Source organism: Nipponia nippon, unplaced genomic scaffold (assembly GCF_047370975.1).
Source record: "Nipponia nippon isolate SJK-2023a ecotype South Korea unplaced genomic scaffold, ASM4737097v1 scaffold_1, whole genome shotgun sequence".
In the NCBI taxonomy this organism is placed as follows: Eukaryota; Metazoa; Chordata; class Aves; order Pelecaniformes; family Threskiornithidae; genus Nipponia; species Nipponia nippon.
In genome coordinates, this window is record NW_028262290.1 from 344838 (window position 1) to 371571 (window position 26734).

The following is a 26734-nucleotide window of genomic DNA, read 5'->3' on the forward strand; positions in this document are numbered from 1 at the left end:
ATTCAGGATTCCTGCATGTGGGAGGTGAGGCAGGAAGGATTTGCTGCTCGGAGTGAGTTCTCCTTTTCCACTGTCTGGAAGGGCAAAGGGACCACTTCTGCTCAGCAGTCCCTGGGCAAGGGGCACTCAAAGATGTGGAACTGGGGCTCCTTTCTGGTCTCATCCAGTTTGAGCAGGTGACCTGGGCACTGCTGCCTCAAGGACTGAGGCTTGAACTGCACTGCCGTGCTTTTAGCCATGGTATGACTGGAAGAGTGCAGAGGATCTGAAAGCTGCTTTACAGCATGGCAGTCCTGAGGGGTTTGTCTTGCAGTGACGTGCAGCTAGCCAGGAGCCCCTTGTTTTATTTAATGTGGGTCCCAGGTATGTGTCATTTTGACTGTGCTCTGACTTTAAATTGCCAGAGTCTGAGGGGATTCTTGAACCCCTTTCAGGGTTAGCTTCCTTTTATTCCTTTCCAGAATGCTCTGCAGGATCTGGGGTTTGCAGGAAAGCCCAGGTGACACTGTGCAGCTGGGACCATCCCTCCCTGCAGGAGCAGGGCACCCACATAGTGCTGCCCAGCAGTGCAGGCCCTCCAGGGCCAGGGGAGCGCCGGCTCCCGCAGGGTGCTGGTGTTTATGGCACGGAGGTCTGGGCTGAAGCTCCCTCTCCCTTCCTCCCCTCCCTGCTAGGAGGCCCCTCTTGGCTTGCTGTCTATTTTTATCCGCATTTGATGGATAGGGCTGGGATGTAATGACATCACATGTTTTTGCACAACTTGCACTTTGTTACAGTTTAAGGTTCAGTCTAGGTGCCAGGCTGACTCTGTGAAGCCGACAAACATCTTCCCTGCTGCTTTGTCTTCGTTCAGCACATTTGTTAGTGGTTTCTGCGGGGCAAACATGTGGCCAGCACATAGCTTCTCAGGAATCTATTTGTGTTTACTGAGTTAATACATCAGGCTCTAACCTCCCCTGTTCTGCAGCTCCCCACATACGTCCTTCACAAACACATGACCTACACAAGCGTGTAACCTGCTGGTGTCAGCATGTAATTCAGATGTGTGAATTCACAGCAGGGCAGGCCAGCATGCATTTAATGCTGCAGGATCAGAGCTCTCCTGGGAATAAGGCAGGGCCGTTTCCTGAAACTACTTCTTAGAGCTATTACTGCTGAAAGCATCTCCACTGTCACCCCTGGGATGGTGCATACTTCTGCAAACATCTCAGGGCAAAGGTCAGGCCAGAGACCTTGGTGAGGGGCTGCAGACTTTTATACTGCCTAAGCCCTGTTCATTCGAGCTCTGCCTGTGTCCCAGTGGCAGCTCCCACACAGTGCAGGAAGCACGTATCCAGCTCTTCTGTAAGTGCTTCCATAAGTGGAAAGAAAGCCAGCGTGTGTCACAGTGCACTGCATAAACAGAGGTGAAGCTGACCACAGGAACAGGGCGCAGCATGTGGGTGTGTGTTGGGATGAGGGCATTTGCTGTAACTGGCTGCAGCTCAATGCTAAAAATGGGATGATTTGAATCTGCTTGGGAAGGCTCATCCATCTGTGAGGGAGGAGGGGAATGCAGGGGACAGCAGCCAGGCTGATGCGCAGGGCAAAGGAGAGGGAGAGGCTGCTTGCAGTGGATGAGGGCAGCGGCTGTGTGACCATCTGCAGATGTGAGAGCACGGCCATGGACTGCAGGACAGGCTCTGGGTGATGGAGGAGCTGGAGCCGGTGGTCAGAGGCAGAGGGGCATCACCGGGAGGGAGGAAGGTGTCCCTGTCTGACGAGCAAGGTGGAGGGAGGGAGCCTGCAGCTGTGGCATGGAGGGGCAGTGAGGGGTGAAGGGGAGCAGGGTCAAGGGCAGGGATGACAGAGGGAGGTGGGGGTCAAAGCCCTGGGAGGACTATCAGTCATTGCCCTGCAAGAGCCAGCTGCCAGAGCGGGTGAGGCTGCCGCTCTGGTACTCCCACCAGAGAAGGCTGATTTTATTTTGTTCATTGCTTGTAGTTGGTCATGCACAAAGGACGCCTGGTTTATGTCAGACCTTGTTGCCTGCTCTCCCGTTCTTGGCAGGCTCCTACAGGCAGCTGGAAGGGCTCGGTGCTGCTCCGCAGCCCTGGCAGGGGACTTGATCAGAGTTTCCTGACTCCGGGCCTCTTTTGCAAAGAGGGAAGCCTGGCTGCAGGTAGTGCTCTTGGCAGAGGACAGCACGTTCAGTGCAGCAGCACACCCTGTGCTGTGCACGGCTGAGGTGGCCCCCGACCCCAGTGTTTCCATGTCCCGGCCTCCTGTGTTTGGCTGCCAGGGTGTTTCCTGCTCTTCAGCCCATGGTTTCCTTTTGTAAATCTCAGCCAGTTCCTTTAGGTCCCTTCCCGCTTTGCTGCCTCTGGAGCCCTGCTGCTCCCCAGGACACGCGGCCTCCCCAGAACCTCCTGAAGGAGCCCCTTGGCCCTGGGCAGAGCTGGCCGCCTCTTCCCCTACCCGTGCTCTCAGGTGCTGGCCCTGGAGGATGCTGGCGGATGCAGGCGAGCAGGGACAGGCAGTTTCGGTGGCTGCGCAGCAGTGAGGTGTGTAGGCAATGTGAACGGTGCAAGGAAATGCTTCAGCTGCTGGGACCCTGCAGCCAGTTTGAATCGCTCCCCACCCTGCCCACATGCAGCCCTGCAGCCTGCGCAGGGCGAGGAGGAAGAGTGCCTGCTGCGGCCTGCGTGGCTCTGAGGTAAGCAACCCTCTCTTTGCTGTTATAGCAGTAAGGAGTTAAGAGTAGCTTGGGCTATCACATTATAGCTGAGGAGTTCCCTGTTCCAACAGCCTTTAAACACTTTTTCGACCTTTTATTAAAAAAAAGAAGTAGAACCAGTTAAGTGGAAAATTAAGCAAGGCTTTTATCATAACAATACCTTTTGTTCCTTTTTGAGTTAAAAACTTTTGCGTTAGGAAAAACTAACAGGCTTTCAGCTGAGCATGAAGATGATGTTAGCTGTCATCTTTGTCCTTTGGGGAAAAAAGTTAGTGGAGACAGCCTGGAGGTCTGCTGCTAAAACGCCCTCTGTGCTGTTAAGACAAAACCAAGACAATAGCGCACAACAGCAGGTCACAACTGCAGCGAAGACAAAAAGTAACTTCTGTCTCCTGCAGCAGCCTTGCTGCTGCATAGATGTAGACACATCCCATGTCCTGCCTGCCCCTAGGAGATTAGATTGTGCTGAAAGGGGAATTATAAACCAGAATATGGGCTCTAAGAGCCAAATTAATTTAATATTTTTATCAATGACTTTGTCATAAAATATCAGGTGCAGGTCAGTGAGCTTAGCTAACAGGTGAGGTAGTGAAATGGTAGAGCAGAGGGCTGGAGGAGCGTTCAGGGGCAATGGGTGACATTGAAGGCTGAACTACTAGTCATGGGAGGAACTTGAATGGTACAAAATGCAAAGTCATGCCCTGGAGTCACTGAACAAACATTTATGCCATAAATTAGGCCCCCAATTTGGAAGCGATTAAAGAGGAAAAGGCCTGCATGCATTCAGCAACCTCAGGATGAATGTAGGCTGCCATGTAATGCAGCCACAAAGACGTGGTGCATTCGTATCTCTATTGGGATGTATTTCCAGAAGGGGCAGATAGTGCCAGTGCTGTTGTACAGAGCATTATTTACAGACCATGCACCAGCCATGCTAAAAACCATGAATTCATTGTAGAAAGGGTGCAGGGAAGAGCAACTGAGATGACTGAGGGAATGCAGAGAGGAGATGAGAGCAGCCCAGCTTGATAGCTTGTCAAAACAGACGTTGAGGGGAGATAAGATTGCCCAGGGTAGCTTTATCAGTGAAAAACATTGGAGCAGGAGGAGATCTGCTTAAAGTGATGGATGGGTTTTGCGTAAGAGGAAATTGGTCTGAGTTGGCTGAAAACTCGGAGGATGTTTCTAGCTGCTGGAAGTGGCAGGCTGGAACGAGCGCCCAGAGCAGTGGCGCAGGGAGCCTGCCCGTTTTGCAGAAAGATTTCTATGGGAAGCTGCTGCCCAGCAGGGAGCAGGCATGCTGACCCAGGAGTGCCCTGCCAATGATGGTTGCTTTGTTCGGGTGGGTTGATGTGCTCCAGCTGGGGTAATGGGCCTGGCTGGCTCTATGCCCCACACTTGAGGGCACTGTCATGGAGGTCTATGGCCCCCATGGGTGGGGAGCACCATCACTCAACAGGGAAAGCTGCTGTGCTGTGGGCACTCTACCTGCTTCCCCACTCACGGCTGTGGCTTCACCTGGCCTGTGGGCACAGTGATGGGTTTCCTCTTCCTTTTCCAGCAGGTCAAGTCCTGAGGCTTTTGCTCTCCACCCCAGTCTTCTCCCATGAAACTGAGAAGTTACCCAGCACATCCACTGTGGTGCAGTGTTCTCGCAGGGACTGGGCAGCAGACACTCAGGCTGCCTGACCCTTTCTTTTCCCCTATTGCCCCCATGCCTCTAAAGAGTATTCAGATACTATTCAGATGCATTCAGTTATGCAACCAGCTTATAACTATGCAAATGTATGCAGCTTTTCCCTTACACAATGTCCTGTTTTCTTTCAGCTTCTTTTTTGGAAATTCAGCACTTCCTGTGGGAGTGCAATCTGAGTCCTGGGGAGCCATCTGGAACCCTCCCAGCCTCGGATCCCCAGGCAGGCTGGAGCTGGCACCGACCCCTTTCAGAACCCTCACCACCCTGGCTGCTTGAGTCCTCCTGCCCACCATCCTCTGCTTGCCCACACAGTCCAGGCCCCTCGTTCCACCCCAGAGCCAGTGGCAGAAGCTGGTGCCAATTCCCTGCAAGAAGACACAGGGGCACTGCATCTGCGTGGCCTGTCCAACTCTGTAACCTGGCACCAGCCAACAGCAAGTGTGTAGGAAGCAGCGTGAGAACAAGGCAAGCGTATACCAGCACTTCTCTGGTACGTCCTCACAAGCCCCAGGGGTTTGCGTCTCTGGGAGCTACTGAAACAATGATCTCTCTTGTTATTTAGTAGCCCTTGATGGATTTTCCTCCATGGCTTACTCCAAATGCTGTTTGAATTCATAGAAACCTTTAGCACCTAGAACATCCTGCAGCAGGGAGTTCCTCAGCTCAGCTACCCAGAGTATGCAGAATTACTGCCTTCGGCCTGAACTGGCCGCATGCTGGATTCTGCAATAACCCTCAATCCTTGAGCTGGAAAAGATGGCGAACACATCTCCCCACTGACAACTGCTATGCCATCCACATTGATCATCTCTCCATCTGTGGAGTTTACTCAGTCCAAAGCTCTTTCCTTCCCTATGTTTCATCATCTAGGATCTAGAGAACAAGTCTTACGAGGAGCAGCTGAGGGAGCTGGGGTTGTTTAGTCTGGAGAAGAGGAGGCTGAGGGGAGACCTTATCACTCTCTACAACTGCCTGAAAGGAGGCTGGAGCCGGGGGGGTCGGTCTCTTCTCCCCAGTAACAAGCGATAGGACGAGAGGAAACGGCCTCAAGCTGCGCCAGGGAAGTTTAGGTTGGCTATTAGGAAAAACTTCTTCACCGAAAGGGTAGTCAGGCATTGGAACAGGCTGCCCAGGGAAGTGGTTGAGTCTCCAGCCCTGGAGGTATTTAAAAGACGGGTAAACGTGGTGCTTGAGGACATGGTTTAGTGGTGGACTTGGCAGTGATAGGTTAATGGCTGGACTTGATAATCTTAAGGGTCTTTTCCAACCTTAATGATTCTATGATTCTATGATTCCATGATAATTCGTATGCTTCTGAGTCCTCACAAGATGTGACAATGAGAGGGGACAATGAACACTCTAGGAGATGATATTCTGGTCTCTGCTCCCTTCCTAGTAATTTCCAGCAACTCCATTCCTTCTGTGGAACGGAGTGGATAAGTCTGGGAAGTCCCTGTGCAGCTGCATGCCCATATTAGCCCTGTGTTAGTCTTTTTGTTAGTAAGCTTCCACTGATGGAGTGGCTCTGTTTCCCCTGGGACTGAAGCGTCATGTCTCATGGAAACCTCTGCCAGCACCTTCCTATGCCTCCCCAGCAGGGATGGGTGCTCCTGCCACAGGCCATGCCCCAGGGCCGCGGGCTCTGTGTGGCACACAGGGCTCCTATGGCTGTCCACGTGTGTAATGTGAGGGTGGCTGGGATGAGACCATTCAGCCAGCCCCAGGGGCAGCCCGTGTGCCTGGCTCTCCCGGCGCTCTGGCATGGCTCCAGAGCTCTGTGTACGTGGAACCCTCTCCAGAGACACCCACAGCTGTGGCAGGCACATCCAGGGCTCCCCCCTTAGCCTCTCCCTGTGGGTGATACTCACTGTGGCTTTGGCCACGTGCCAGCCACACCACGGGCAGCATGCCCAGCAGAATGGCTGAACCTGCCTGCAGCTCTGGGGGAGGCTACAGCCCTTGCAACTCTCAGGATGTGAGCAGGCCCCAAAAATGTGCCACCATCCCCTGGGGCAGTGTGACCTGGCGGTGAGGCTCATCCCTGGGAAGTCTGTCCCTGGCTGAAGGACTGGCTTGCGTCCTCCCTGTCCCCTTGTGAGTGGAGAGCTGACAAAACAGCGGGCATGGTGTGGTGTGTGAGCTCCAGAGCAGAGCGGGGCCTTGCAGCGCAGTGGGGTGCTGCTCCCCATCTCTAGTTAGGGCTGGCAGGGCTGGGGCACACATCCCTGTGTGTACTGGAGCCCTGTGGCCCCAGTGCCATGGCCCGTGTGGATGGCAGGGGAGTTGGGGAGCCCCGACAGGCCCTGGCACTGGGGTGCACAGCAGGGAGGCCATGCCCAGGACCAAGCCCGTGGGCAGGGGTGCCTCAAGAGGAGGACTATGGGGACCTGCTGGGTGGCTTGATGAGACCCCACAGGATGTCTGGGGGACCCAGGCGGGGGGGATCCACTGTAGGAGCCCAGATTAGCGGTATCCGAGCTGCAGGGGGCCATGCTGGGGATCCCCACCCGGGGACCAGACTGGGGCAGCCAGTGAGTGGCACAGGTGTGCGGGTCCGGTCTGTCTCCACAGGCTGTGCAAGGTGTCGCTGGGCAGAGCCGCTTCCCTGGCTGAGCAGTACTGAGGGCTGCGGGTGGGCTGCGCGACGGCCAGGGCCCTGCCAGTGCGGGGCTGACGTGGCCAAGCCAGGCGGGACGGGGCGCAGAGGTGGAGGGCAGCTTTGCCCAGGAGAGTGGCGCAGGGCGGCCATGGGTCTGCGGCCTGAGGGCCCCGGGCTGAGGCGCAGGCACGGCTGAGGCCCCAGCTGAGGGCCTGGCTCAGGGCTTGGCTGAGGGCTTGGTCAGGCTGAGGCCCTGGCTGAGGGCCACGGTGCCGGCAGAGGGCAGCAGCTGTGTCACATGCGGTGTCACAGCCTTGTGTTACACACACAGGCACACACAGAGCCCCGTAACAGGGATGCGCACGCACAGACACGCACACCGCGGGCTGTGCCCTGTGTGTCCCCCCGGCACCTCCGCACAGCACAGGGCTCCCCAGGGCATGGCACGGCCAGCCCCGCTTGCGGCTCTGCGCACACGCGTGTGCGCGTGACTGCGGCATGTGACTCTGCGGTACCTGCGCACGTGGCTTGGTGCACGCACTCTGCAGCACATGCGTGCACTGCTCTGCAGCACACATCTGTGTGGCACATGTGCGTGGCCACAGAACATGACTCTGCAGCACACGCATGCACGGCTCTGTGGTGCACACCTCTGTGCACATGGGGCATGGGACAGGGAGCCACACTTGGCCACCCCACTACTGCAGCATGGGGGTGCTCCCGTGGGTGCTTCTCCCTCCGTGATGGGCAGTGACCTTCATGGACACAGGGGCTTGGGGTTCCCCTGGCATACATGGGAGCAGTCCTGCCCTGTGTGCGGTGGTCTCTCGCCCCGTGGAAGCACAGCTGCTCCTGTGAGTGCACCCAGCAGCCTCTCACCGTTGCAGGCGTTAGAGCCCTGGCACCAGAACCCCTCTCCCCCCAGTGCTCATGTGCAGCGAGCTCCGGCAGCCCAGCAGACCCCCACGACCCCAGGCTGCAGCAGCAGAGCTGAATCATAGCTGAAGGACAGCTCAGGGCTAAATGTCCCATGGGCGACCACAGCCACACGTGCTGCCCCCGCTGCTTGCCGTTCAGCAGGGCCAGGGTCTCAACTATCCTGAGCAGAGGTTGTCTGTCCCTCTGTGGCTCTTCTGGGGCTGCCAGTTGGGCTGCCCGCAGCTCCTGCACTGGGGTTTCTGTCTGCTCCCGTTCGTGGCAGTCTCCAACCCCTCTGACTTGGATCCTGCCCCACATTTCCCTGTTCTTCATCAGTGCCTGTGTGTACACGGCAGAAAGCCGCCGTCACAAGCCTTCCTGGACCCTCCCCAGAACCCCTCCAGGAAAGCAAAACAAATCTCAGCAACGTAGTAGTTGAGACAGCAAGGAGTTTAACCAGGCACCTTCCCTGTTCCACACACAGGTTTGTCACTGCTCTTTCCTGCCCATAATTGACTTATGTGGAAAGCAAACTCTCCCAAGTGCCCAGGCCATGACTGCCCCAGGAGGCAGAGCTCGCTCCTCTTCTAAGGTGGGTGGTGCTAGTGGTCCTGGTGGTGTCTCTTCTTACGCTGTGGGCCTGTGATGACGGTGGTGGTGATGGTGATCTTGTTCACAGTCAGTCCTCCTGTGCCGTAAGTGTCAAGATGTGCCTCTCGTTTGTACTCAGAGACTTGCTTGGTGGACAGGAGGTCCCACACTGACACCCTCTGCTCCTGGAAGGGGCCAAAAGTAATGTAAGAGCCTTCAGACTGGAGGAGATCCACTGTCTCCTGGGGAAGGGTCGCAAGATGCCTTTCTTTTCTGTCTGTCACAATGCTGCTGGTGGTGCTCACCAGTTCCTGAATGGTGAGTGTCCCCACACGGTACAGCTCCAGGAGCTCCTGCCTTTTCTCCTCAGGGATGTAGTCAGAGAAGAGCAGGTCCCACACAGAGACCTGCTTCCCCTGGAACTCATCCACTGACATCTTGACTGTGGTGGACTTCAGGGTCTCTTCCCAGGTCCTGTCCTCCTGCAGGTGGGTGTGCTCAGCTTCTGCAACTGTTGACTCTGCTCTTGGACTACTTGCATTTGCCAGTTGCTCTGCCCTTGCTGCTTCTGCCTTGGTTACAATGGTGCTGACAACGGTTTTCACCTGCTCAAGGGTTAACTCTCCTGCCTGGTACAGCTCCAGGAGCTCCTTTCGGTTCTCCTCAGGGATGTACTTGGAGTGGAGCAGGTCCCACACAGAGACCTTGTGGCCCTGAAACTCCCCAACCTCCATGTCAACGACTGTGGTTTTCAAGGCTGTTTCCCATGGTTCTTCTTTGGGGGAGTCATCATCCTTCTCTTCTGCTGCTGACACAGTGTCTTTGTCAGAAGTCTTGACTGCAATTAGGAATTTTCTGCTTGTAGATTCTTTTTTCTTAATGAGAGTGGTGACAACAATTATTAACCGCTCCAAGGCCAATGTCCCCGCACGGTACAGCTCCAGGAGCTCCTGCCTTTTCTCCTCAGGGATGTAGTCAGAGAAGAGCAGGTCCCACACAGAGACCTGCCTCCCCAGGAACTCATCCACTGACATCTTGACTGTGGTGGACTTCAGGGTCTCTTCCCAGGTCCTGTCCTCCTGCAGGTGGGTGTGCTCAGCTTCTGCAACTGTTGACTCTGCTCTTGGACTACTTGCATTTGCCAGTTGCTCTGCCCTTGCTGCTTCTGCCTTGGTTACAATGGTGCTGACAACGGTTTTCACCTGCTCAAGGGTTAACTCTCCTGCCTGGTACAGCTCCAGGAGCTCCTTTCGGTTCTCCTCAGGGATGTACTTGGAGTGGAGCAGGTCCCACACAGAGACCTTGTGGCCCTGAAACTCCCCAACCTCCATGTCAACGACTGTGGTTTTCAAGGCTGTTTCCCATGGTTCTTCTTTGGGGGAGTCATCATCCTTCTCTTCTGCTGCTGACACAGTGTCTTTGTCAGAAGTCTTGACTGCAATTAGGAATTTTCTGCTTGTAGATTCTTTTTTCTTAACAACAGTGGTGACAACAGTTATCATCTGCTCCAGAGTTAATACCCTTTCACGGTACAGCTCCAGGAGCTCCTGCCTTTTCTCCTCAGGGATGTAGTCAGAGAAGAGCAGGTCCCACACAGAGACCTGCCTCCCCTGCAGCTCACCAGCTGGCATATCAATGGTGGTAGACTTCAAGATGTTATCTAGTTGTGTCTCTTGTGTTGAAAAATCATCTCCGTTTTCCTCTGCCCTTGTCACTGCCTTGTGTGGACTTCTGGCATTTGCCATGAGCACGGCATTTGCAGCTTCTGTTCGGTTTATGATGGCGGTGACTACAGTAGCCACCTGTTCTGTGGTCAGTATCCCTGCTCTGTATAGCTCCAGCAGCTCCTGACGCTTCCCTTGAGGGATGTATTTGGAAAAGAGCAGATCCAACAAGGAAATGTTTTGCCCCTGGAACTCACCAGCAGTGACATAGATGGTTGCAGACTTCAAGGACTTTCTCAACTGTTGCTCCTGGCAGTGCGTTTCCTGAACTGGTTGTGATGCTCCCACCTCGTTGTTGGGTATAACTGTGGATGAGCTCAGATCTCCGTTTTCCATTTCTGCCCCCGTGATGATGGTGGTAAGGAGGCTGATCATCTCCGGGATGGTCACAGTCCCCGCCTTGTATTTCCTCAGCAGCTCCTCTCTCTGGTGATCAGGGATATAGCGGGAGAAGAGGAGCTCCCAGATGGTGACGCTCTGGCCCTGGAAGAGCCCCACACTGACGGTGGTGCGGGCGGCCTGCAGGGCTTTCCGGGCATCCTTGTTTAGCTGGTAGAGCACGGAGCCCTTATCCATCACGTGGAGCATGAGCAGCCCCGTGTCTGGGTCAGGCACGCAGCGGCGGAGGAGCTGTGTATAAGTGAGGTTTTCGTGAGTGTTGGGGTCGAAGCAACTTCTTGTTTGATTCTCGGGGTTAGAAAGAAACTGGCACATCTCCTGGTCAAAGTAGCCGTGCTGATAGGCCACGTCCACAGGGATGCGATGGCAGTACACAGGGTCAATGATGCCGCCGGTGGCGATCTGGGCCTCGAGCAGGCGGATAGCATGTTCCTTCACGATGAACTCTTTCTTCATGGCCTGGAAGAGGGAGATCTTGTGTCCTGTGTACGGCTCTGTGTACCCTGTCACGGCTCCCTCTGCTGACAGCAGCTTCTCATAAAAATCTCTGCCTATGAGTCCTGCAGTCAGTGCCTCTTTCACCGATAGTTTCTCATTCCTCACGGGGTCGGTGAGGAACCCTGAAGCAGCCTGTGCCTCCAGCAGCACCAGGGCTGTACCTGGTGTCAGGAGCCCCCTCATCATGGCATCATAGATACTCATCTTCTTATTCATGGCCTGGATGAAGACTCCAGCTATGAAGTTACTCCCACCCCCACCTATCTCTCTGTGTCCATCTGCAATCAGGTTACTTCCCATGTTGCTTGACTTGTTCTGAGAGGGTCCACTCATCTTCTGCATTGTCTCTGGGGAACAGTCCTGCTACTGTGGGGCACCGTGTTTGTCTGAGGAGAGAGAAAGAAACAACTTGGTAAGACATAGGTTCTTGTGCAGTTTTTATGGTGTGTGTGAAGAAAGCCATCTCCCTGGATGTGGTAGCAGGAGCCCAGAGAGAAGCGAGGAGTGGGGTCTGGGGTTTTGCTGCCGTCCTCCTCTCTCAGAAGAAATTTCAGGGCCAAGAGTGCCCCTTGTTCACCTCCCTCTCAAATAGCAGATGAAAGCTCTCTGGAAGCAGCAGTGACAGCCCAGCCGGTGTGTTTGCCTGTTCAGCACGCTGTGCACCTCCCAGCTGCAGTGGCAGGCTCTACACATCTCTGTGCAGCTGGTAGCCTTCACGCAGAGATGCAGCACTGTTGTGACCAGAAGGCTTGATGCCTATGCCAAAGAGCTCCTGCACTCAGGGCAGGAAAACAGATAGTGCTGTGAAGGAGAGCAGACAAGGGGAGCGGAGCTGACCAGCACCTCAGGCACCTGCAGGCAGAGAGGTTTGAGGGCCATGTCACAGAGCGGCAGGTCTAGTGAGAGACACGCAGTCCGCAAAGAAGTATCATATCAGCAGCATGGATAACTTGGCCCCACTCTGGGCCCCCAGGGAGCTGCCTGCTCTCCCAGAGCCTGACACTGCCTCAAACCTGTGGCCTCTGCAACCTTCCTCTTCTGTTCCTGGGTGACACAACCACTGCTCGCTTTTGGGCTGATGCCACAGGGTGCCAGCAGGAAGCATGGCGGCTGCTCACCTCCCTGTTCCCTCAGTACTGGCTCCTGTGCTGCCCTGGGGCTGGCAGATTTAGCTGGTGGTCATTTGACAAGCACAGGTCATGCCAAGAAACAGCAGTGACTTCCTGATATGACTGCCACCAGCGACTATCCAGCTGCAAAGAAGTGCTGGCTAGTGCTGCAAGTCATCTTCTGCTCTTGTCCACTTAGACCATCATGCTGCCTGGCTTCGTGCTGGTCATGGGCAGGCTGTGAGCATGGTGGGACGCCGCCAGCACTCAGCAGGGTGGCAGACACAGCCTGGCTCATGGCTGTCCGTGGAGCTCTCTCTTCCTGCTGTATGATCCCACACCACCCTGGCATGACACAGGACATGGGAATGGTCTTAGCATCAGATGAGTGGCTGGTAAGATCCACATGCAGCAGTGGGTCCGAGCTGGCAGAGACCTTCTCTAAGGCTGTGCCTCTACTGAAGCTGAGGTGTGCCTAGGTGTCTGCTTGTTCTAAGGCCATTGGGTTGGCAGAGCTCCCAGCCCCCATCCTGTTACACTCTTCTGTCCTCCAAAACTGAGTTCTGCTGCCACAGGCATGCTGGCAGTGGTCCTGGCCCACGCTGACTTCTGAACTGCACACAGGCGTTGTCCATGGGAGGGCTAGCTGGCTGGTGCCAGACACCATCCTGGGGACCATTCTAACCAGTTCCAGCAACTGGGGACAAGGGCAGAGTCAATGGAAGGGTCTGTCTGACTAAATACTCTCTCTGCAGCAGGTCCAAGGTGCTCTCTCCAGATATTTAGGGAAATTGCTCTAGGAACAGGATGGTAGAGAGAGATGCTCCCTCTGGCCAAGCCCTCTGGCACACAGCCCTCCAGACACCCTGGGTCAGGCTTGCCCTGGACCACTGTCTATAGCCACCACAGGCTACAGACCTCTATGGACCTCTGCGGTCATGTCTGCGAGTCCAGGTTTGGCGTCAGCCACTACAACATCGTGTGGCAACAAGGCCTGTGATTTAATCACACTCAACAGGGAAAGTTTTTTCACTGGGACCTTCTAGCTCCTGTGCCGCAGGAGGTCATGAATGGTCAGTCTTTGTTATTAGCTAATTGTTATGTAGGTAAAATGGTAGATAAAATTATATGTGTGTTTATACATATAAATTAGACAGTAATGAGGGACTAAGAACAGGTACCTCAGGGAGCCTGCTGTAAGTGGCTGCTTGCAGTGGTCTCTCCCATTCAGGCATGTACTTTGCAATTAGCGTGACCAGTCACAGTCAATCCAGCGGTTACCCTCGCCCCCTCATCCATAAAAATGCAGCATCCTTAGCCAAGACACCAGTTGCACTGTCTGAAGTGTTTTGGAGGAAGGCAGCTGTGCTCTCAAGGAGACATCAGAACAGCCATGCAGAGTCAGGCCAGTCTGTGTAGCCCAGAGTCTTGTTTCCATCTTGAGCCATAAATGGACAACAGGGGAAGGATAAAGAATGGGGCAACGTGTGTAATATTTCCCCAGTTTCTACATTGACCTCTGACTATTTTCAGCTCAGTGGATTTCATGAGCTGGACGCATTTTGGGCCTGTGTAGTAATCCTCGAGGGATGTCTCCCATGCGGTCACCTGGTCTCTTCTGGAAGCCCTGTAAACTTTCAGCATCCACAACATTGTGTGGTGACGAGGCCACAGCCTTGTAAAAACAGCAAAAATGAAACCCAAAACATTTCTTTGGGAACACCCATCTCCCATAAACTACAGTGACTGACGTTAATGATATGTTTAACTCATTATCAGGGTCACAGATTAATTCTCTGACTGTTTACCTAACTGGTCTAAAAGTCTCTGAGTCATTGCTTTTCATCCATTTAAATATTGGATTGATGCTGGTGTAGATGGATCATGGTAGGGGAGAGGTATAACCCAGCAGTTACAGACCAGCCCCTGCCTCTTTGGGGACCCTGCCCATGGCTTCAGGCTCTTTTACAGCCAGCGGCTCTGGTCCACCTTGTGGCTCCAGCCCTTGAGAGCAGCTTCTCTGCCCGCCCCTGCCTGATGCAGCTGAAACCTCCCAGGAGGTGATGGGCTGGTTGTGCTGCCTGCTCGGGTGGCACTCGGTCCAGGACAAAGCGGAGTGCTGTGTCACACCCTGGAGCAGGCGACACCTATGTAGGGCATGGATGTCGTGTAAACACCCTATACTGGAAAGACATTGCCCAACTGCAAGCTATCATTAGCTGGTCTCTAATCAGATCTCCTGATGCTGGGGCTTGGCTGCACACACAGCTCCCGGGGCAGGAGCTGGCTGTCCTTTCAAGCTGTTGCAGCAGCCCAGCCCAAGAGGCCCCAGTGGAAGCGGTTTTCTAGCCGGAGTGAGCAGGGGTGGCCTGGCAGTGCCATGGTCCCGAGCCCTGCCTGCACCCTGGGGAGTGAAATTGCATCAGTCCCCCCAGCCTGGTGCTCGCCTCGCAGCCTCCTGCCACCGGGTTCCCAGCCGAGACCCACTGCGTGAGATGGCAGCCTCCTGTCTCGGGTGCCTGCAGGCTCAGGCAGGTCAGTCCTACAGCTCTGGTTGCTTCCCTCCCATATCCCAATGTGCCGATCTGCTCAGCCAAAGTGTTGAGGACACAAAGCGCATGGCATGGAGCAGCAGCTCCATCCAGCCCTGGTGCCACTCTGTCACTTTGTCCCTTCTTGGAAAGGACTGAGTGCTGCCTGGAGACCTCCTGCTCACCAGTCCCCTGGGCCTCAGCAGCTGCCCTCCAAACACTAGGTTTTCGGGTAGAGGGAAGGTCCCTGCATCCCTTGCAGGCCCCTGGTATCTGCACAGAGGGTGCTATGCCCAAGTAGGGCTGTGTGGTGGCCCCGGTGCCCCCAGCAGATGGGCTCTGTCCTACCTGCTGGACACGTATCCAGAGCGGCTGGCTCCCGGGCAGGCTCTGGTCCTCCTCCTCCTCCCGCCGCCTCTCAGCCAGGATGAGCAGCTGAGGCAAGCGCCCTATTTAAATCCTTCCCTTCCCCGCCCCTGGGGATGACATGGTGGCCCTGCCCTGTGCTGAAATACAGGAGCACAGCTGAAATACAGACATCCGACCACCGCAGCACAGTGTCATAGCAGCCCCAGCCCCAGGAGCCCAGGTGGGGTGGCAGGGGCTGGGGCACAGTGACCGGCACCGGTGCGAAACATGGGGCATGTCTCTTACTGGAGCTTGGGTGAGTGATAGCTGTGGAGGGTGAAGAGGCATGGTAGAGGCTTCTGGACTCTCTGCCACCACCTTCTTCTGACAGGTGCCCAGCACGACTGCTCATGGACTGCCCTGCCTGTGGTCCCAGCTTCCATGGAGGTCTCCATGGATCTGGGCTTGCTCAATCTACCCTTGCCCTGGCTGAGTCCCTTGGCCAGGGCGGGGAGCTGCAGCCACGCTCCTGCAGCTGTCCCTGCTCTCCAGCTGGGAGAGTGACCCAGCCCATCCGTTGCTGTGGCCACGCCTGGGACTGTGCAGGCACCGGAGCTGTGGTGGCTGCTGCCATCGTTTGCAGTGCATGGAGTGGGTGCTCAGCACCTCCAGCTGAAGCAGCCCCAGGATGGAAACCTCTCATGCTCCTGGTGAGCAGGGAGGGCCAGCCCTGTGCCGTGGCCAGCATCTGCCCAGGAGCTCAGGGCACCCGATCAACCACTTGCTTGCAGAGGGCTTGCGCTGGCTGGCCAGCTGGAAGAGGCAGGCTCGTGGCTCTGGCCAGCTTTGGGCTGAGGCTGAAGCTGAAGTTTGGGTCCGTTTCTGTGTTGGCGTAGGATGGGCCGCGTCCCAACAGACCGCTGCCACAGCTCTGGTGAACAGGCTTGCCTGGCGCCCGCTTCCAGGACAAGGGTGGTTTTGGTCGGATTGTTCTGGTATGCAATCATTTGTGTAGTTGTGTATGTGCTTGGGTGTTGACCGTGTCTGTGGCTGAGTGCATTTGTGACTGCATATGTGCTCCCATCAATCTGCACGTGCGCGTGTGACTGTACATGCTCTTGTGTGATACTGTGTGTGGGTGACTCCATGTGAGCGTGTGCACGTGTGACTGTGTGCATGTGCAAGGGAGAGACTGTATATATGCCTGTGTGAGCCTGCATGTGCAGCTGCACATATGCGGGTGTGTGCAACTGCGTGTGCTGGTGTGACTCTGGCCCTGTGTAGGTGTGCGTGACTCGGTGCCCATGTGCGGAGGAGGTGCTGCCTGCCCCTGCCCTTCCTCCCCTGGGTGTCCTGCTTTGGATGCACATTCCTGCCTGCGTAGGTTCTTGCCAGACTGGATGATCAGCACACAGAGACATTTTCCCTCTGACTCACTAAGTTCAGTTTGGCTCTGGGGAACACACCTGGGCAGGAGGTCCCTCTGTTCACAGGGGTGAAGGTGGACACAGGACCTGTTTCTGTTGTCTTTACTCCCTCCTCAGAAGCCCTTCCTTGCCTGACATCCGTTTTCAACCTGAGTTATGTTGGCTAGTTACTGATGCCGCAAATTTACTGCTAATTGCACTTCACTGTAGGTTCAGCTATTCCAGTTGGGCTACAGCAAAAGCTTTGTTCTGGGCTGCGTCCCTGGCAGGAAGGGAGTGCAAGGGAGTGCAACGGGTACCTAACCTGGGCCAGGCAGGAGGATCCCGTCTCTCTCTTCTCTCATCAGCCTGCGCTGTGAAGCACAAAACCCATGTGCAGGCCTGGCCAGATGAGCACCCGCAAGGCAGCATTGAGTTGCTCTGCGTTGGTCCCCCCACGCTCCTCAGGCACGGCACAGCACTGACCGTGGCCAAGCAGGGCACTCCTCTGAGCTGTACCAGTGACACTGGACCACTGTCTGGAGCTGGCCCAGCTCATTTAGACACCTCTGAAGTGCTGGTAGTTGGTGGCTTCCCTTGAAGGTGTATTACTTTGCATTTGTCAAAACAGGCTGTGATTTATCTCCCCACAGTGGATGCCTCCTGCTGAGCTGGAGCCCAGATCCCGTTATTATAGCTGTGGAGAGCACATCAGGACGCTCGCTGGAGCCTAGAGCATGACTCCTCTGACCACTTGTACATATCTGCCGTAGGATGTATCCACAAAGCAACCACTGGCCGCATGGACCTGCTCTTCCTTAGCTGCCCGGGGCAGTCGGGGTGACCCAAGCTGCACACAAACATCACCTGCAGTGAATCAGCCCTGAATGTCACCTCCTCCTGCACATGCAGGTCTCTGAGCAGCCCCACTGCCCTCACAGGCACCAGATCGCTTAAACAGAGTTGTATCATGTGGAAACACTGGTGCCTTACCTTGACCCCATTCCCAGATTTTCCTGTCTTTAGCGGAGAAGAGAGCTCCCTCTTCCCCAACATTTAATCCTATGCTTCCCTCCCTACCTCCTAGCCTGTTTCTGGGATGTGACAAAACTTTTCAACCCTGAAGCAGCTTAGTTCTCTCATGATCTTCTCTAAGGCACTATCAAAGGCTTTTTGCAGATGGATTAAGTGAGCTGAGCTCTGCTGTATCCCATACTGTATCCAAGAGGTATTTCCCCAGGGGATTAGGACGATGCTGCAGGTGAGGCCTGTGCCTGAGCCCCTGTGCCTGCCGGCTCCTGGAGCCGCCAAGGGGGTTGCACACACGGGCACAGGATGAACTGGCGCTCCACGGCCCTGGGGCTCGCTGGCTCCTCTGCCACCCGCCCCGAGAAGGGCTGATGAAGAATAAGGGTGCCCACAAGCGCATCTCCAGGCAGGTGGCTGTTCCTGTGTCCCATGGGTGACTCCAGCGCCTGCAAACCTTCCCCAGGGAAAGGGAGCACAGCAGAGATTGCACTGAGCCTCTCAGCTTCGTAAATGCTGATCCCTATGCTGCAGAGCTGAAACCCTGGTCCTCCTAGACAGGGTTGCATGTGTGCTGCGTGCCAGGCCTTGGTCCCATCTAGCTTACTCACTGCTTTGGGTACCTGCTGTCAGACGCACAGGGCGTATATCTCCTCCTGGCCCTTGTCTTTTTCTCTGTGGCTTGGGCTGAAATCCTCTCAGGCCTGTTCCCAAAGCTGCTGTGCACTGAAGCGTTAAAGGCACAGGGATGCTTGCCCCTGCCCAGCAAGGCAGAGCCTAGCTGCAGCGGTGTGCAGCCGGTGCCCGGGTGTGTGCACCCGTGCTGCCTCCAGACCTGCCTCCATCCCTTCCCCCTGCTCCTGAGCTTATAGTTAGGCTTGAGACTTAAAGGAGGGCTCCTGTCTCTTTGTCTGCCACCTGGAGCATCGCCAGCATCTTACCTGGTGACAAAGATGTCATGGGGCCCATTCCGCATTCTCTTGGCACTGGAAGGCACCAGCCCAACTCCGACACTTGGCGTTAGCAGCTGCTGACCACGGGGCCTCATGAGCAAACAAGGGGGTTGTTCTTGACGATGGAGTCCTGGCTGCAAAATTGGAAATGACCTGCAAACTTGGAAACAGAACAGCATAAGGAGGATGGTATGTCAGTTGTCTGTCCCTTGGGGAAGCTGTTCCTTAGGCCTGCTCCCAGTCTGCACCAAGTCCTGGAGACATCTTGGAGAGGAGACCGTTCAGGTCACCCCCAGCCTTGCCACTCCAGGTCCATCAGCAGCCGGGTGGCATGGACCGTCTAAGTGGTGTGCATGCTGTGTGCTTGCTTTAGCTGCGTAGTCTGGCGAGAGCACTGGTTTTATTACTTACCTACTTTAATTACTTACCTGCAAGTAATTTGGAAACCAGTGTCCTTGCTGAGCAATACCAGTTGATTTACCCATTTTATCTTCTTTCTCTGGAAGACAGCTGATTTGCCACTGTAAGCTGACACTGTACCTGTTGTGATTTGAATATGATCAAAGGTTTCTGAGCTGGGCAACAGTTCCTATTTTGGTTAACAAAAAAAATAACCAAAATAGAATGACTTCACATTTTGCTTTCCTTGAAGTGCCAGGAGCTGGATGTTTGTGAGAACGCAAATGAAACTGAGCTCAGGTTGTCTCAAGGAGGAACGTTGGCTTCAGGCCAGGGGAGTTAATTGACCTGCAGCCGCCCCAGCTTCCCGCTTCCCAGACAGCTTGACCAGCAGTACAGACCTCGTGGGGCTTCACAGCACTGCCACGTACACCTCACAGACCCATCATCCAGCCAGCATTTCTGGCCGTGCCGCACTGTGAACTCTGGTACGGGCTCTTTGCAGACACCACCTCCTTATTTAGTGACTTGACAACTGGCTGCTGCCCTTCCCCTTTGGCCAGATGCAGGGGATGCAGTTAGCAGGGACGTGAGCAGCTGGAGCTGCACTGCCTGCGAAGCCCCGAGTCGGCTGCTGCGGCACCTACCAGCACTCTGTGTCTCCATGCATGGTGGGGCGTGCGAGTCTTCAAGTGACTGCACATCCTGTGCTCAGCAGAAGGCAGGGAGGAGACAGCATCACCGTCTGGGGAGAGTTTGTGTCACGTCAGGATCCGTACATGTGGCACTGGATCACTGGGGCTGCCACCCAGCTGCAGCCAGCCGTATCTGGCCTCAAAGCTGTCAGGTATTAAAAGCACAGACAGGCTTTACACTAAGAAGTAAAGGAAAATCAGGTGAGTGTGCAGGTCTCAGGGAATGTCTGAAACGCAAGTATGTGCTGCCTCCACCTCTCTAACTGCCCCTCACTACAGCTCTATGGAGAGCAAAGCCATGATGCAGACCCATGGGATGCCCCTGTCCTCCGCTGTGCTGTGCTCAGTGACTCACCAGCTGGTCCTGCAGCTTCCCAGGAAGCCTGGCATGGAGACACCTGGGCTCGGGTATCTGCAGCCTGGTGGCTTGGCCTCGCCTGCCGGAAGGTGTAGGTGTCCTTGGCTGAAGCAGCCCTGAACCACATCAGAGAGCTGGGAGATGGCTTTCTCAAGGATGCTTCAGCACTAGGGTGTTTGGGGAGTGTTGTTTTCCTTCAGTGTTTGATTTGGGAAACCTCCTCTGCCAGAGCTCAGTGCTGACACGACTCCCTTCCAGCTGGTCCCTGCAGCCACGCAGCTGAGCTCCTGGACGTATGGCTGCTGGCACCAAGCAGTTCAGGGATTGCTGCAGAGGGTGACACACATGGTAGGCAACAGCCTCATGCCTGACCTGGAGAGGGCAGCCCCTGTGCTTGGGCAGCCCTCCTGGGACACCCATTGTCCTGGTTTTCAGCTGGGGTTAAACCACAACACCCATGCACGGGCAGCTCCTGCACACAGCAGGGGACAACATTAACCAGAGAAAATCAGCAGCAGCCAGTGCCCTTCTGCCTGATGCAGCCCATGGTGTGGAGCTCGCGCACTGGGATTCCCGTCGGCAGAGGTGTCCTCAGGCATGGAGCTATGCATGCGCCGTGTGGGTGCTCCTGGCAGGCGTGGAGCTGACTCAGGATCTGCAGAGATGTGTGAGCCGGTGGTGTTGGACCCGAGGGGGAACTTCACCTTGACTGCAGGTACCTCACGCTGCCACGCCTCCTCTGCCTGTTCTCGCTCAGCTGGGCCGAGCAATGCAATGTGCTTTTGAAGGAAAGAATAACAAAAATGCCCTCTTTCAAAACCCACAATGAACCGGCCAAGCCCAGCACCCAAGGGATGGGCACAGGCGGGTAACCATGGACAAACAGAAAAGACAAAAATCCTTTTTATTCTGGTTTGGAGATACGTTATTGCACAACTCTGATCTCTGTGGGAAAGAAGCTCTCAAACATCTTCTACCCTGACACGTGATTCCTGGGAAACAGGGATCGGCGAGACTTTCGCCGGTGCTTCAGGCCACCTGGCCTGCGGCAGGGGCAGGGAGGAAGATAAGCCAGGGGCGCTGGGGTGGTGCCGGGGTGTCCCATGGCAGCAACTGCTTCCTGCTACCCTTTTCAGGGATCTTGCTTATTGATTGGCTTCCCAGCTTCCTGGCAGGAGAGTTTCCTTCTGCAGCTCCTGGGCACAGCGAGGGAAAGGATGCATACTTACGAACTGGCCCAGGTCCCCCACCTACACTCCTGTCTTCCCCTGAGGGCACATCGGGAGATGGCACAGGTACAGCTCTCTGCTCGTGCAGCTCCTGCGCTGGCGGGGGCCACAGGGCCCCTCAATGTGCCGCAGCCCATGCAGAGCAGAGCCTTGGCTGTCGCGACACCGGCAGAGCTGACCTCAGGGCACCGCTGGGATGCGCAGAGCTGAATGTAGCTGGTGGGATCGGCCCTTCGGTCTATCTCCCAGCTGGCAGACAATGCAGCTCTGCTGCCCTTCTCTGAGAGTCAAACATCTGTCCTCCCCCCTGTTCCTTGGACACAGATGATGGATGGTGGTCGCTGGCAGAACAGCCTGCTGAGAGCAGCAAGGGAAAAATCCTGCTCCAGAGATCATTGCTTGATGAATGGGCCCCTCGTAACATGACTGCTGTGGCTCTGGGCTGGCTGAGCCTGTGCACACTCTCTGCTGCTGAGCCTGCCACCACCCATGCTGCACGCCGGGATGCCCGGCCACCGACGCCTTCAGGAAGATGGCACCACACACACGGCCACTGCTGCCAGACCAGACACGGACACAGGCCTCTGGGGATCTGCAGCCTCTGTGCTGATTGCTGCCATTCACAGTGCGGTGCTCGAGGGAGCACTCCTGAAACACGCCCACCAGGGCTGTGCGCAAAGCAAAAGCAGACGTCCCTCTGCCAGGATCCTGGAAATCCAGGAGGTGCTCTGGGGCACAGGGCTTGCTGTGCTGTGGAGAGCAGGGGCACAGGGCGATTGGACTGCACCCTGAGGGCTTCCCCAGCAGGTCTGCTTTTGGCCGTGGGCAGGGAGGGAGGTGGGTCTCTACCCATCCATGCTGTCAGCAGGGCCTTCAGTTCCCATGTTTACCCCTTTCAGCTTTGCCAGCAGCTGACCCTCGAACGTGCCATTGGGCTCTGTTGGGGCTGTTGGTTGGGTTGGGTATATCGAGGTTACAGAACTGCCCACGGGCCCCAGGGCTGTTTGACGGTTTGTTGGCTTTGGCCAGTGAAGGTGCAAGAGCTGCGAGCTCGGAGGGGGTGGGAGGGGGCAAGCGCAGCCCCCACAGACCGCGGCATGGGGCTGGTATGGGCAGCTTCCACGTAGGTGGTCAGGGCTACGAGCCCTCCCTGCAGGGGACAGGGAGCTGTCAGTCAGTGCTGTTGCCAGGACCAGCTAAGCGAAGGGCGGTCCAGCACCGCTAAGCATGCGGCTGAGCTGGGTGGGGAAGGCTGGTCCCACGCAGGAGCTGCTGTGCCATAATGGGGGAGAGGTGCTGGGATGCTGGCGCAGGATGGCTCATCCCACCCAGCTGGGCCAGATAGCTCCCAGCTGGCTCACACGAGTCTTGTCCTGCAAGGTGGGTGTCCAGGGCGGGGGAAATCCTGGCATGGAGGCAGTCCCTGTGTGCAGGGGCCAGGGAGCACGTGGGGGGCTGTGACACCTGGGCTTCGGGTGAGAGATCAGCAGAGACCATGGTTCGCCCTGTAATGGGGCTGGGGGCAGCTCAGAGGGGCTTCGGAGGCAGCTGAATGGCTGAGTGGGTAGGATCCCTGGATCCACCCTGGTCAAGAGCTCTGGGAGGCACAAAGCTGTGCAAATGTACAGCCCTGGGCTTAGTCCAGGAGCCCGATGTTGGTGGCCAATAGGCCAGTGTATGGGAAACACTGCCAGTGTACGTGGAGATGTTTGCTGCAGGACTGGAGATCTGACCATGAGTGAGATGGGGGCAGGAAGGCAGCTGAGAGCTCAGAGGAGAGGACGGCATGGACTGGGAAGGAAGGTGGGGAGGAAGGCAGGGCAGGAGGCAGCGCGGCACAGAGGGCTAGGTAGACGGGCTCTGGAGGCAGGTAGGGGACAGGCACACCTGACTGCTGGTGGGTGCTTTGATTTCCTGGAAGCCACAGCTCAGCATCCTTCGGACCCAGGGGCCAGCTCCAGGTGCTGCCAGAGCCCAATGTGGCTGGTACATCATTCCTGCGTGCCTGCAGCCATGCTCCAGGCGTGTGGTATGCCAGGCCACGGCACAACGCAGCTGTCCCAGCCTGGGGCAGACAGCAGCCACAGGGGCAGTGCTGCTGCCAACATAGTTGGATGTTACACCCAGAAATGCGGCTGCCTGGCGACCTGACACCGGCTATTCCTGTTTGCCATCGTGAAAGAGGAAGTCAGGTCTCCAGGAAGGGTAAAATGGACAAAAAGGGAGGGAGAGACTTTGAACAGGCAGCCAAAAAAAGGTCAGTGGGAGCTGGCCTCCCAAGAAAGGCCACCCAACTTCCATCATGGTCCTAAATAAAACATTTTGGGGCCCTCCAGCCTGAAGTGGGATGTGGCAGGAAGGTGGGTGTGATGCTCATCTTTGCAGCTTTGGTGTCTGATTATCCACAATAAGTGTTAATTACTGCCTGGGCATGTTCCTGGATGGAGTGTCTTTTGCAAGGCAGTGGTTCAGCATGGTGAGCGGGGCCATACTGGTCCCCAGGTGGAGGAGAAGATGGCCAGACAAGGCTGTGGCATGTCCTGGAGCAACAAGAGGGCTGCCATGCCTGGTCTGGAAGGCATGGGCCTTGGTGATGGGCTGGTGAGGTGTAGAGGAAGGAGCTGCTGGGGCCACACAGTCCATTCTACTCTCTTAAAACCAAAAAAACAAAACAGCAGAAAATTAGGGTCATAGAATAATTTAGGTTGGAAGGGACCTTCAGAGGCTGTCTGGTCCAACTCAGAGCAGGTCCAATCAGATCAGATTGCTCAGGGCTGTGTTCAGTCAGTGCTGATCACCTCCAAGGGGAAGGAAGGGACCTCTGGAGATCCACCCCCTCTGCTTAAAGCAGGGACAGCCACAGCCAGCCTGAGGTCCTGAGGTTGCTCAGGACCACGTCCAGTTGGGTTTTGAGTACTTCCAAGGACAGAGACTCTGCAAGCTCTTTGGGCAACCTGCGCCAATGTTTGACCACCTTCACAGTAAAAAAAGTGTTTCCTGATGTTCAGAGGGAGCCTCCTGTCCTGTCTTGCCTCTTGTCCTGTCACTGGACACCACTGACAAAAGCCTGCCTCCATCTCCTTTACTCCCCTCCCTTCAGGTATTTATGTACATTGATGAGATCCCCCTGAGCCTTCTCTTCTCCAAGATGAACAGTCCCAGCTCTCTCAGCCTTTCCTCATAGGAGAAAAGCTCCAGTCTCTTCATCATCTTTGTGACCCTTTGCTGGACTGTCTCCAGTATGTCCATGTCTGTTGTACTGGGGAGCACAGAACTGGACCCAGTACTCCAGGTGTGGCCACACCAGTGCTGAGTAGAGGGGAAGGATCACCTCCCTTGACCTGCTGGCGATACTTTGCCTAATGCAGCCCAGCAGGGCTGGTGGCCACCTTTGCTGCAGGAGCACATTGCTGGCTCACGTTTAGCTTCTTGTCCACCGGGATGGCCAAGTCTTTTCCTGCAAAATTGCCTTCCAGCAGGCCACCCCGCCACACTGGGGCTGTTCCTTCCCAGGGGCAGGACTTGGGATTTCCCTTTTTTCAACTGCATGATGTTCCTTTCAGAAGTTCAGCAAAGGGAAATGCAAAGTCCTCGTTCCTAGAGCTCTGTAGCCACTGTTGATATCCTCCAGGTCACTCCTGGCAGTATCATTGGTGCCCACACAAAAGGGAAGCAAGAGCTAATATTCTGAGGGCTGGACGAATCTTGCCAGTGTCTCTGCAGCATCCCAGATCCTGGCACCATGTCTCTGTGAAGACCCTGTAAATCTCCTCGTTTTCCCTGATGGTACACAGCCTGCTCAGATGCCCCAGGCACCCTCAGCAGTCCCAGACCTTGACAGCAGCAAGCATCCACACTCTGGAGCTCTGGGCTGAGGCCTCCATTATGCCAAGGGGATTAGCACCACTCCGTGCAGGAGCGTGTGTCCTGCAGTGCATTGAGAACATTGTTGCTGGGTCTTCAATGAGCCCTCAGTAGAGATACTGGGCATTGTCATGACACCAGCTGTGACTCCTGCTACGTCCTTGCCAGCTACACTCTCCAGTAGACCCAAAGGCACCAGAAGCAGATTCCAGCACAAGTGGGAACAGAGCCAGAGCTGCTGTGACAGCACTGCTTCCAGCACCACTCCCAGCAGCATCCCCGCACCGTCCTGCCAACTGTCCCACCAGCCACTGAGCATCTGCTTACAACCCCTGTTTGCAGAGCACCTGCTAAGGGACGACTGGAGCAGCCACCACCTCCAGCCTGGCCACTGGAGCACAGTAGTGCCCAGTGCAGACCAGTAGCGCTCAGTACAGACCAGTACCGCCCACTATGGTCCTGTCCAGCTGCCGGAGCCCACCCAGGGTCTCTACACAGGTTGAGGGACATATCTACTGCCCTCCCATTTGCAAGTTCAACCAGTAGCAAAACTGCACATGTATCCCAGAGACACACACACACAGAGGACACTGTCATGGCTGGTCAGACAGACTGCCACAGACAAGGCACTGCCGTCAGTAGCGCCCACACACGGGACCTACATCACACACAAGCACAGGCAGCCACATCCCCTCCTCCTCTGGGGCTGGCAGAGGCAGGAGGTTGCTAGTGCAGGCACACACACGACACTCTAGGTTCACAAACACACGCACACTCGCGGATCCCCCGAGTACCAGCACAGCCCCTCTGTCTGCCTGGCACCCCTGCCCAGGTTCTCGCCTTCTGACGCCCTCTGCAGATCCCCTACTCACCGTCTGGTCCAGCTGGACGTTTGCTGGTGAACACACATGCACACGCCCCTCACACCAGGACTGGGGAAGACACTCATCATCCCCCCGCCAGCCAACACCGGCCACGCGGGCTGTGACCCACAGTCCCGCTCCAGCCACCGGCACAGAGCCCCTCACTCACACCGGTTCCCCTCAATAGCTGGTTTTCAGGACACAGTCTGTGGGACCCTCCCCAGGTTCAGGGAGCTGAGGCCCCTCCAGCTGCTGATGCTGAGACTCTCAGGGCTACATCCATGTCAGCTGTGAAGTCCTGGTGTGCCTGCAGTTTCTTGATAGCCCATCAATTAGTGCCACTGACCAGGTTTGTTTCTGGTTATTGTCTTGTTAACACTAATTGGTCAGGTTTTATGTCTCTGTGTTTGCCTCGTTTCCTTATCTTCTCAACAGAAAAAAACCCCTATTGTCTCACTCCATACATCCTGACTGACTGGTGCGACTGGCCAGGTTTGTTCCCATCACCGCCTCCTGTATCATTTGTTGCTCAGGTTTGTCCCTGTATGTTCTTGTTGATGGTTCCTTGGACCAGATACAAAGGAGCAGATGCCCTCCGTCCATATTGCCTTACACCAGCGAAGCCCCACTGGCCACCAAGGCTGGGCCACTGCTGAGATCCTGGTTGCAGCCCCACCAAGGAGCCTGGTGTCCTCTTGGGATATTATATGGTGCCTTTGGATGGACACAGCTTGTGTGTGTTATCCTGGCATGGATAAGTTCCCTCCCTAATCGTAACGTTTGATTTACTGACTGCTGCTGAGCACGCATCA

At 55.8% G+C, this 26734-nt stretch overlaps 2 protein-coding genes across 9 annotated transcripts; one reads left to right on the plus strand and one right to left on the minus strand.

Annotated features, from left to right (window-relative positions):
- The first annotated feature begins 1894 nt into the window (after positions 1-1894).
- LOC148057165 (uncharacterized) lies at positions 1895-24295 on the plus strand. Of its 8 annotated transcripts, XM_087778025.1 has the most exons (10): positions 3868-4058; positions 4544-4902; positions 8414-8521; positions 8609-8726; positions 8891-9008; positions 9488-9605; positions 16026-16124; positions 17189-20681; positions 21103-21261; positions 21520-24295. In XM_087778025.1, exons 8-10 carry the CDS (start codon positions 20564-20566, stop codon positions 22320-22322), a joined length of 1080 nt encoding a protein of 359 aa, XP_087634151.1. In that variant the 5' UTR covers positions 3868-4058; positions 4544-4902; positions 8414-8521; positions 8609-8726; positions 8891-9008; positions 9488-9605; positions 16026-16124; positions 17189-20563; the 3' UTR covers positions 22323-24295. The 8 variants fall into 8 exon arrangements, with proteins under 8 accessions (XP_087634404.1, XP_087634151.1, XP_087634329.1 ...); XM_087778203.1 differs by lacking the exons at positions 8414-8521; positions 8609-8726; positions 8891-9008; positions 9488-9605; positions 16026-16124 and having other exon boundaries at positions 4544-6506; positions 17189-20057; positions 20196-20681; XM_087777932.1 differs by lacking the exons at positions 8414-8521; positions 8609-8726; positions 8891-9008; positions 9488-9605; positions 16026-16124 and having other exon boundaries at positions 4544-6506; positions 17189-19809; positions 19888-20681.
- On the minus strand, positions 8431-17180 carry LOC104018534 (epiplakin-like). The gene has a single exon (XM_087777664.1). It carries the CDS (start codon positions 11481-11483, stop codon positions 8532-8534), a length of 2952 nt encoding a protein of 983 aa, XP_087633790.1. The 5' UTR covers positions 11484-17180; the 3' UTR covers positions 8431-8531.
- Positions 24296-26734: the final 2439 nt, after the last annotated feature.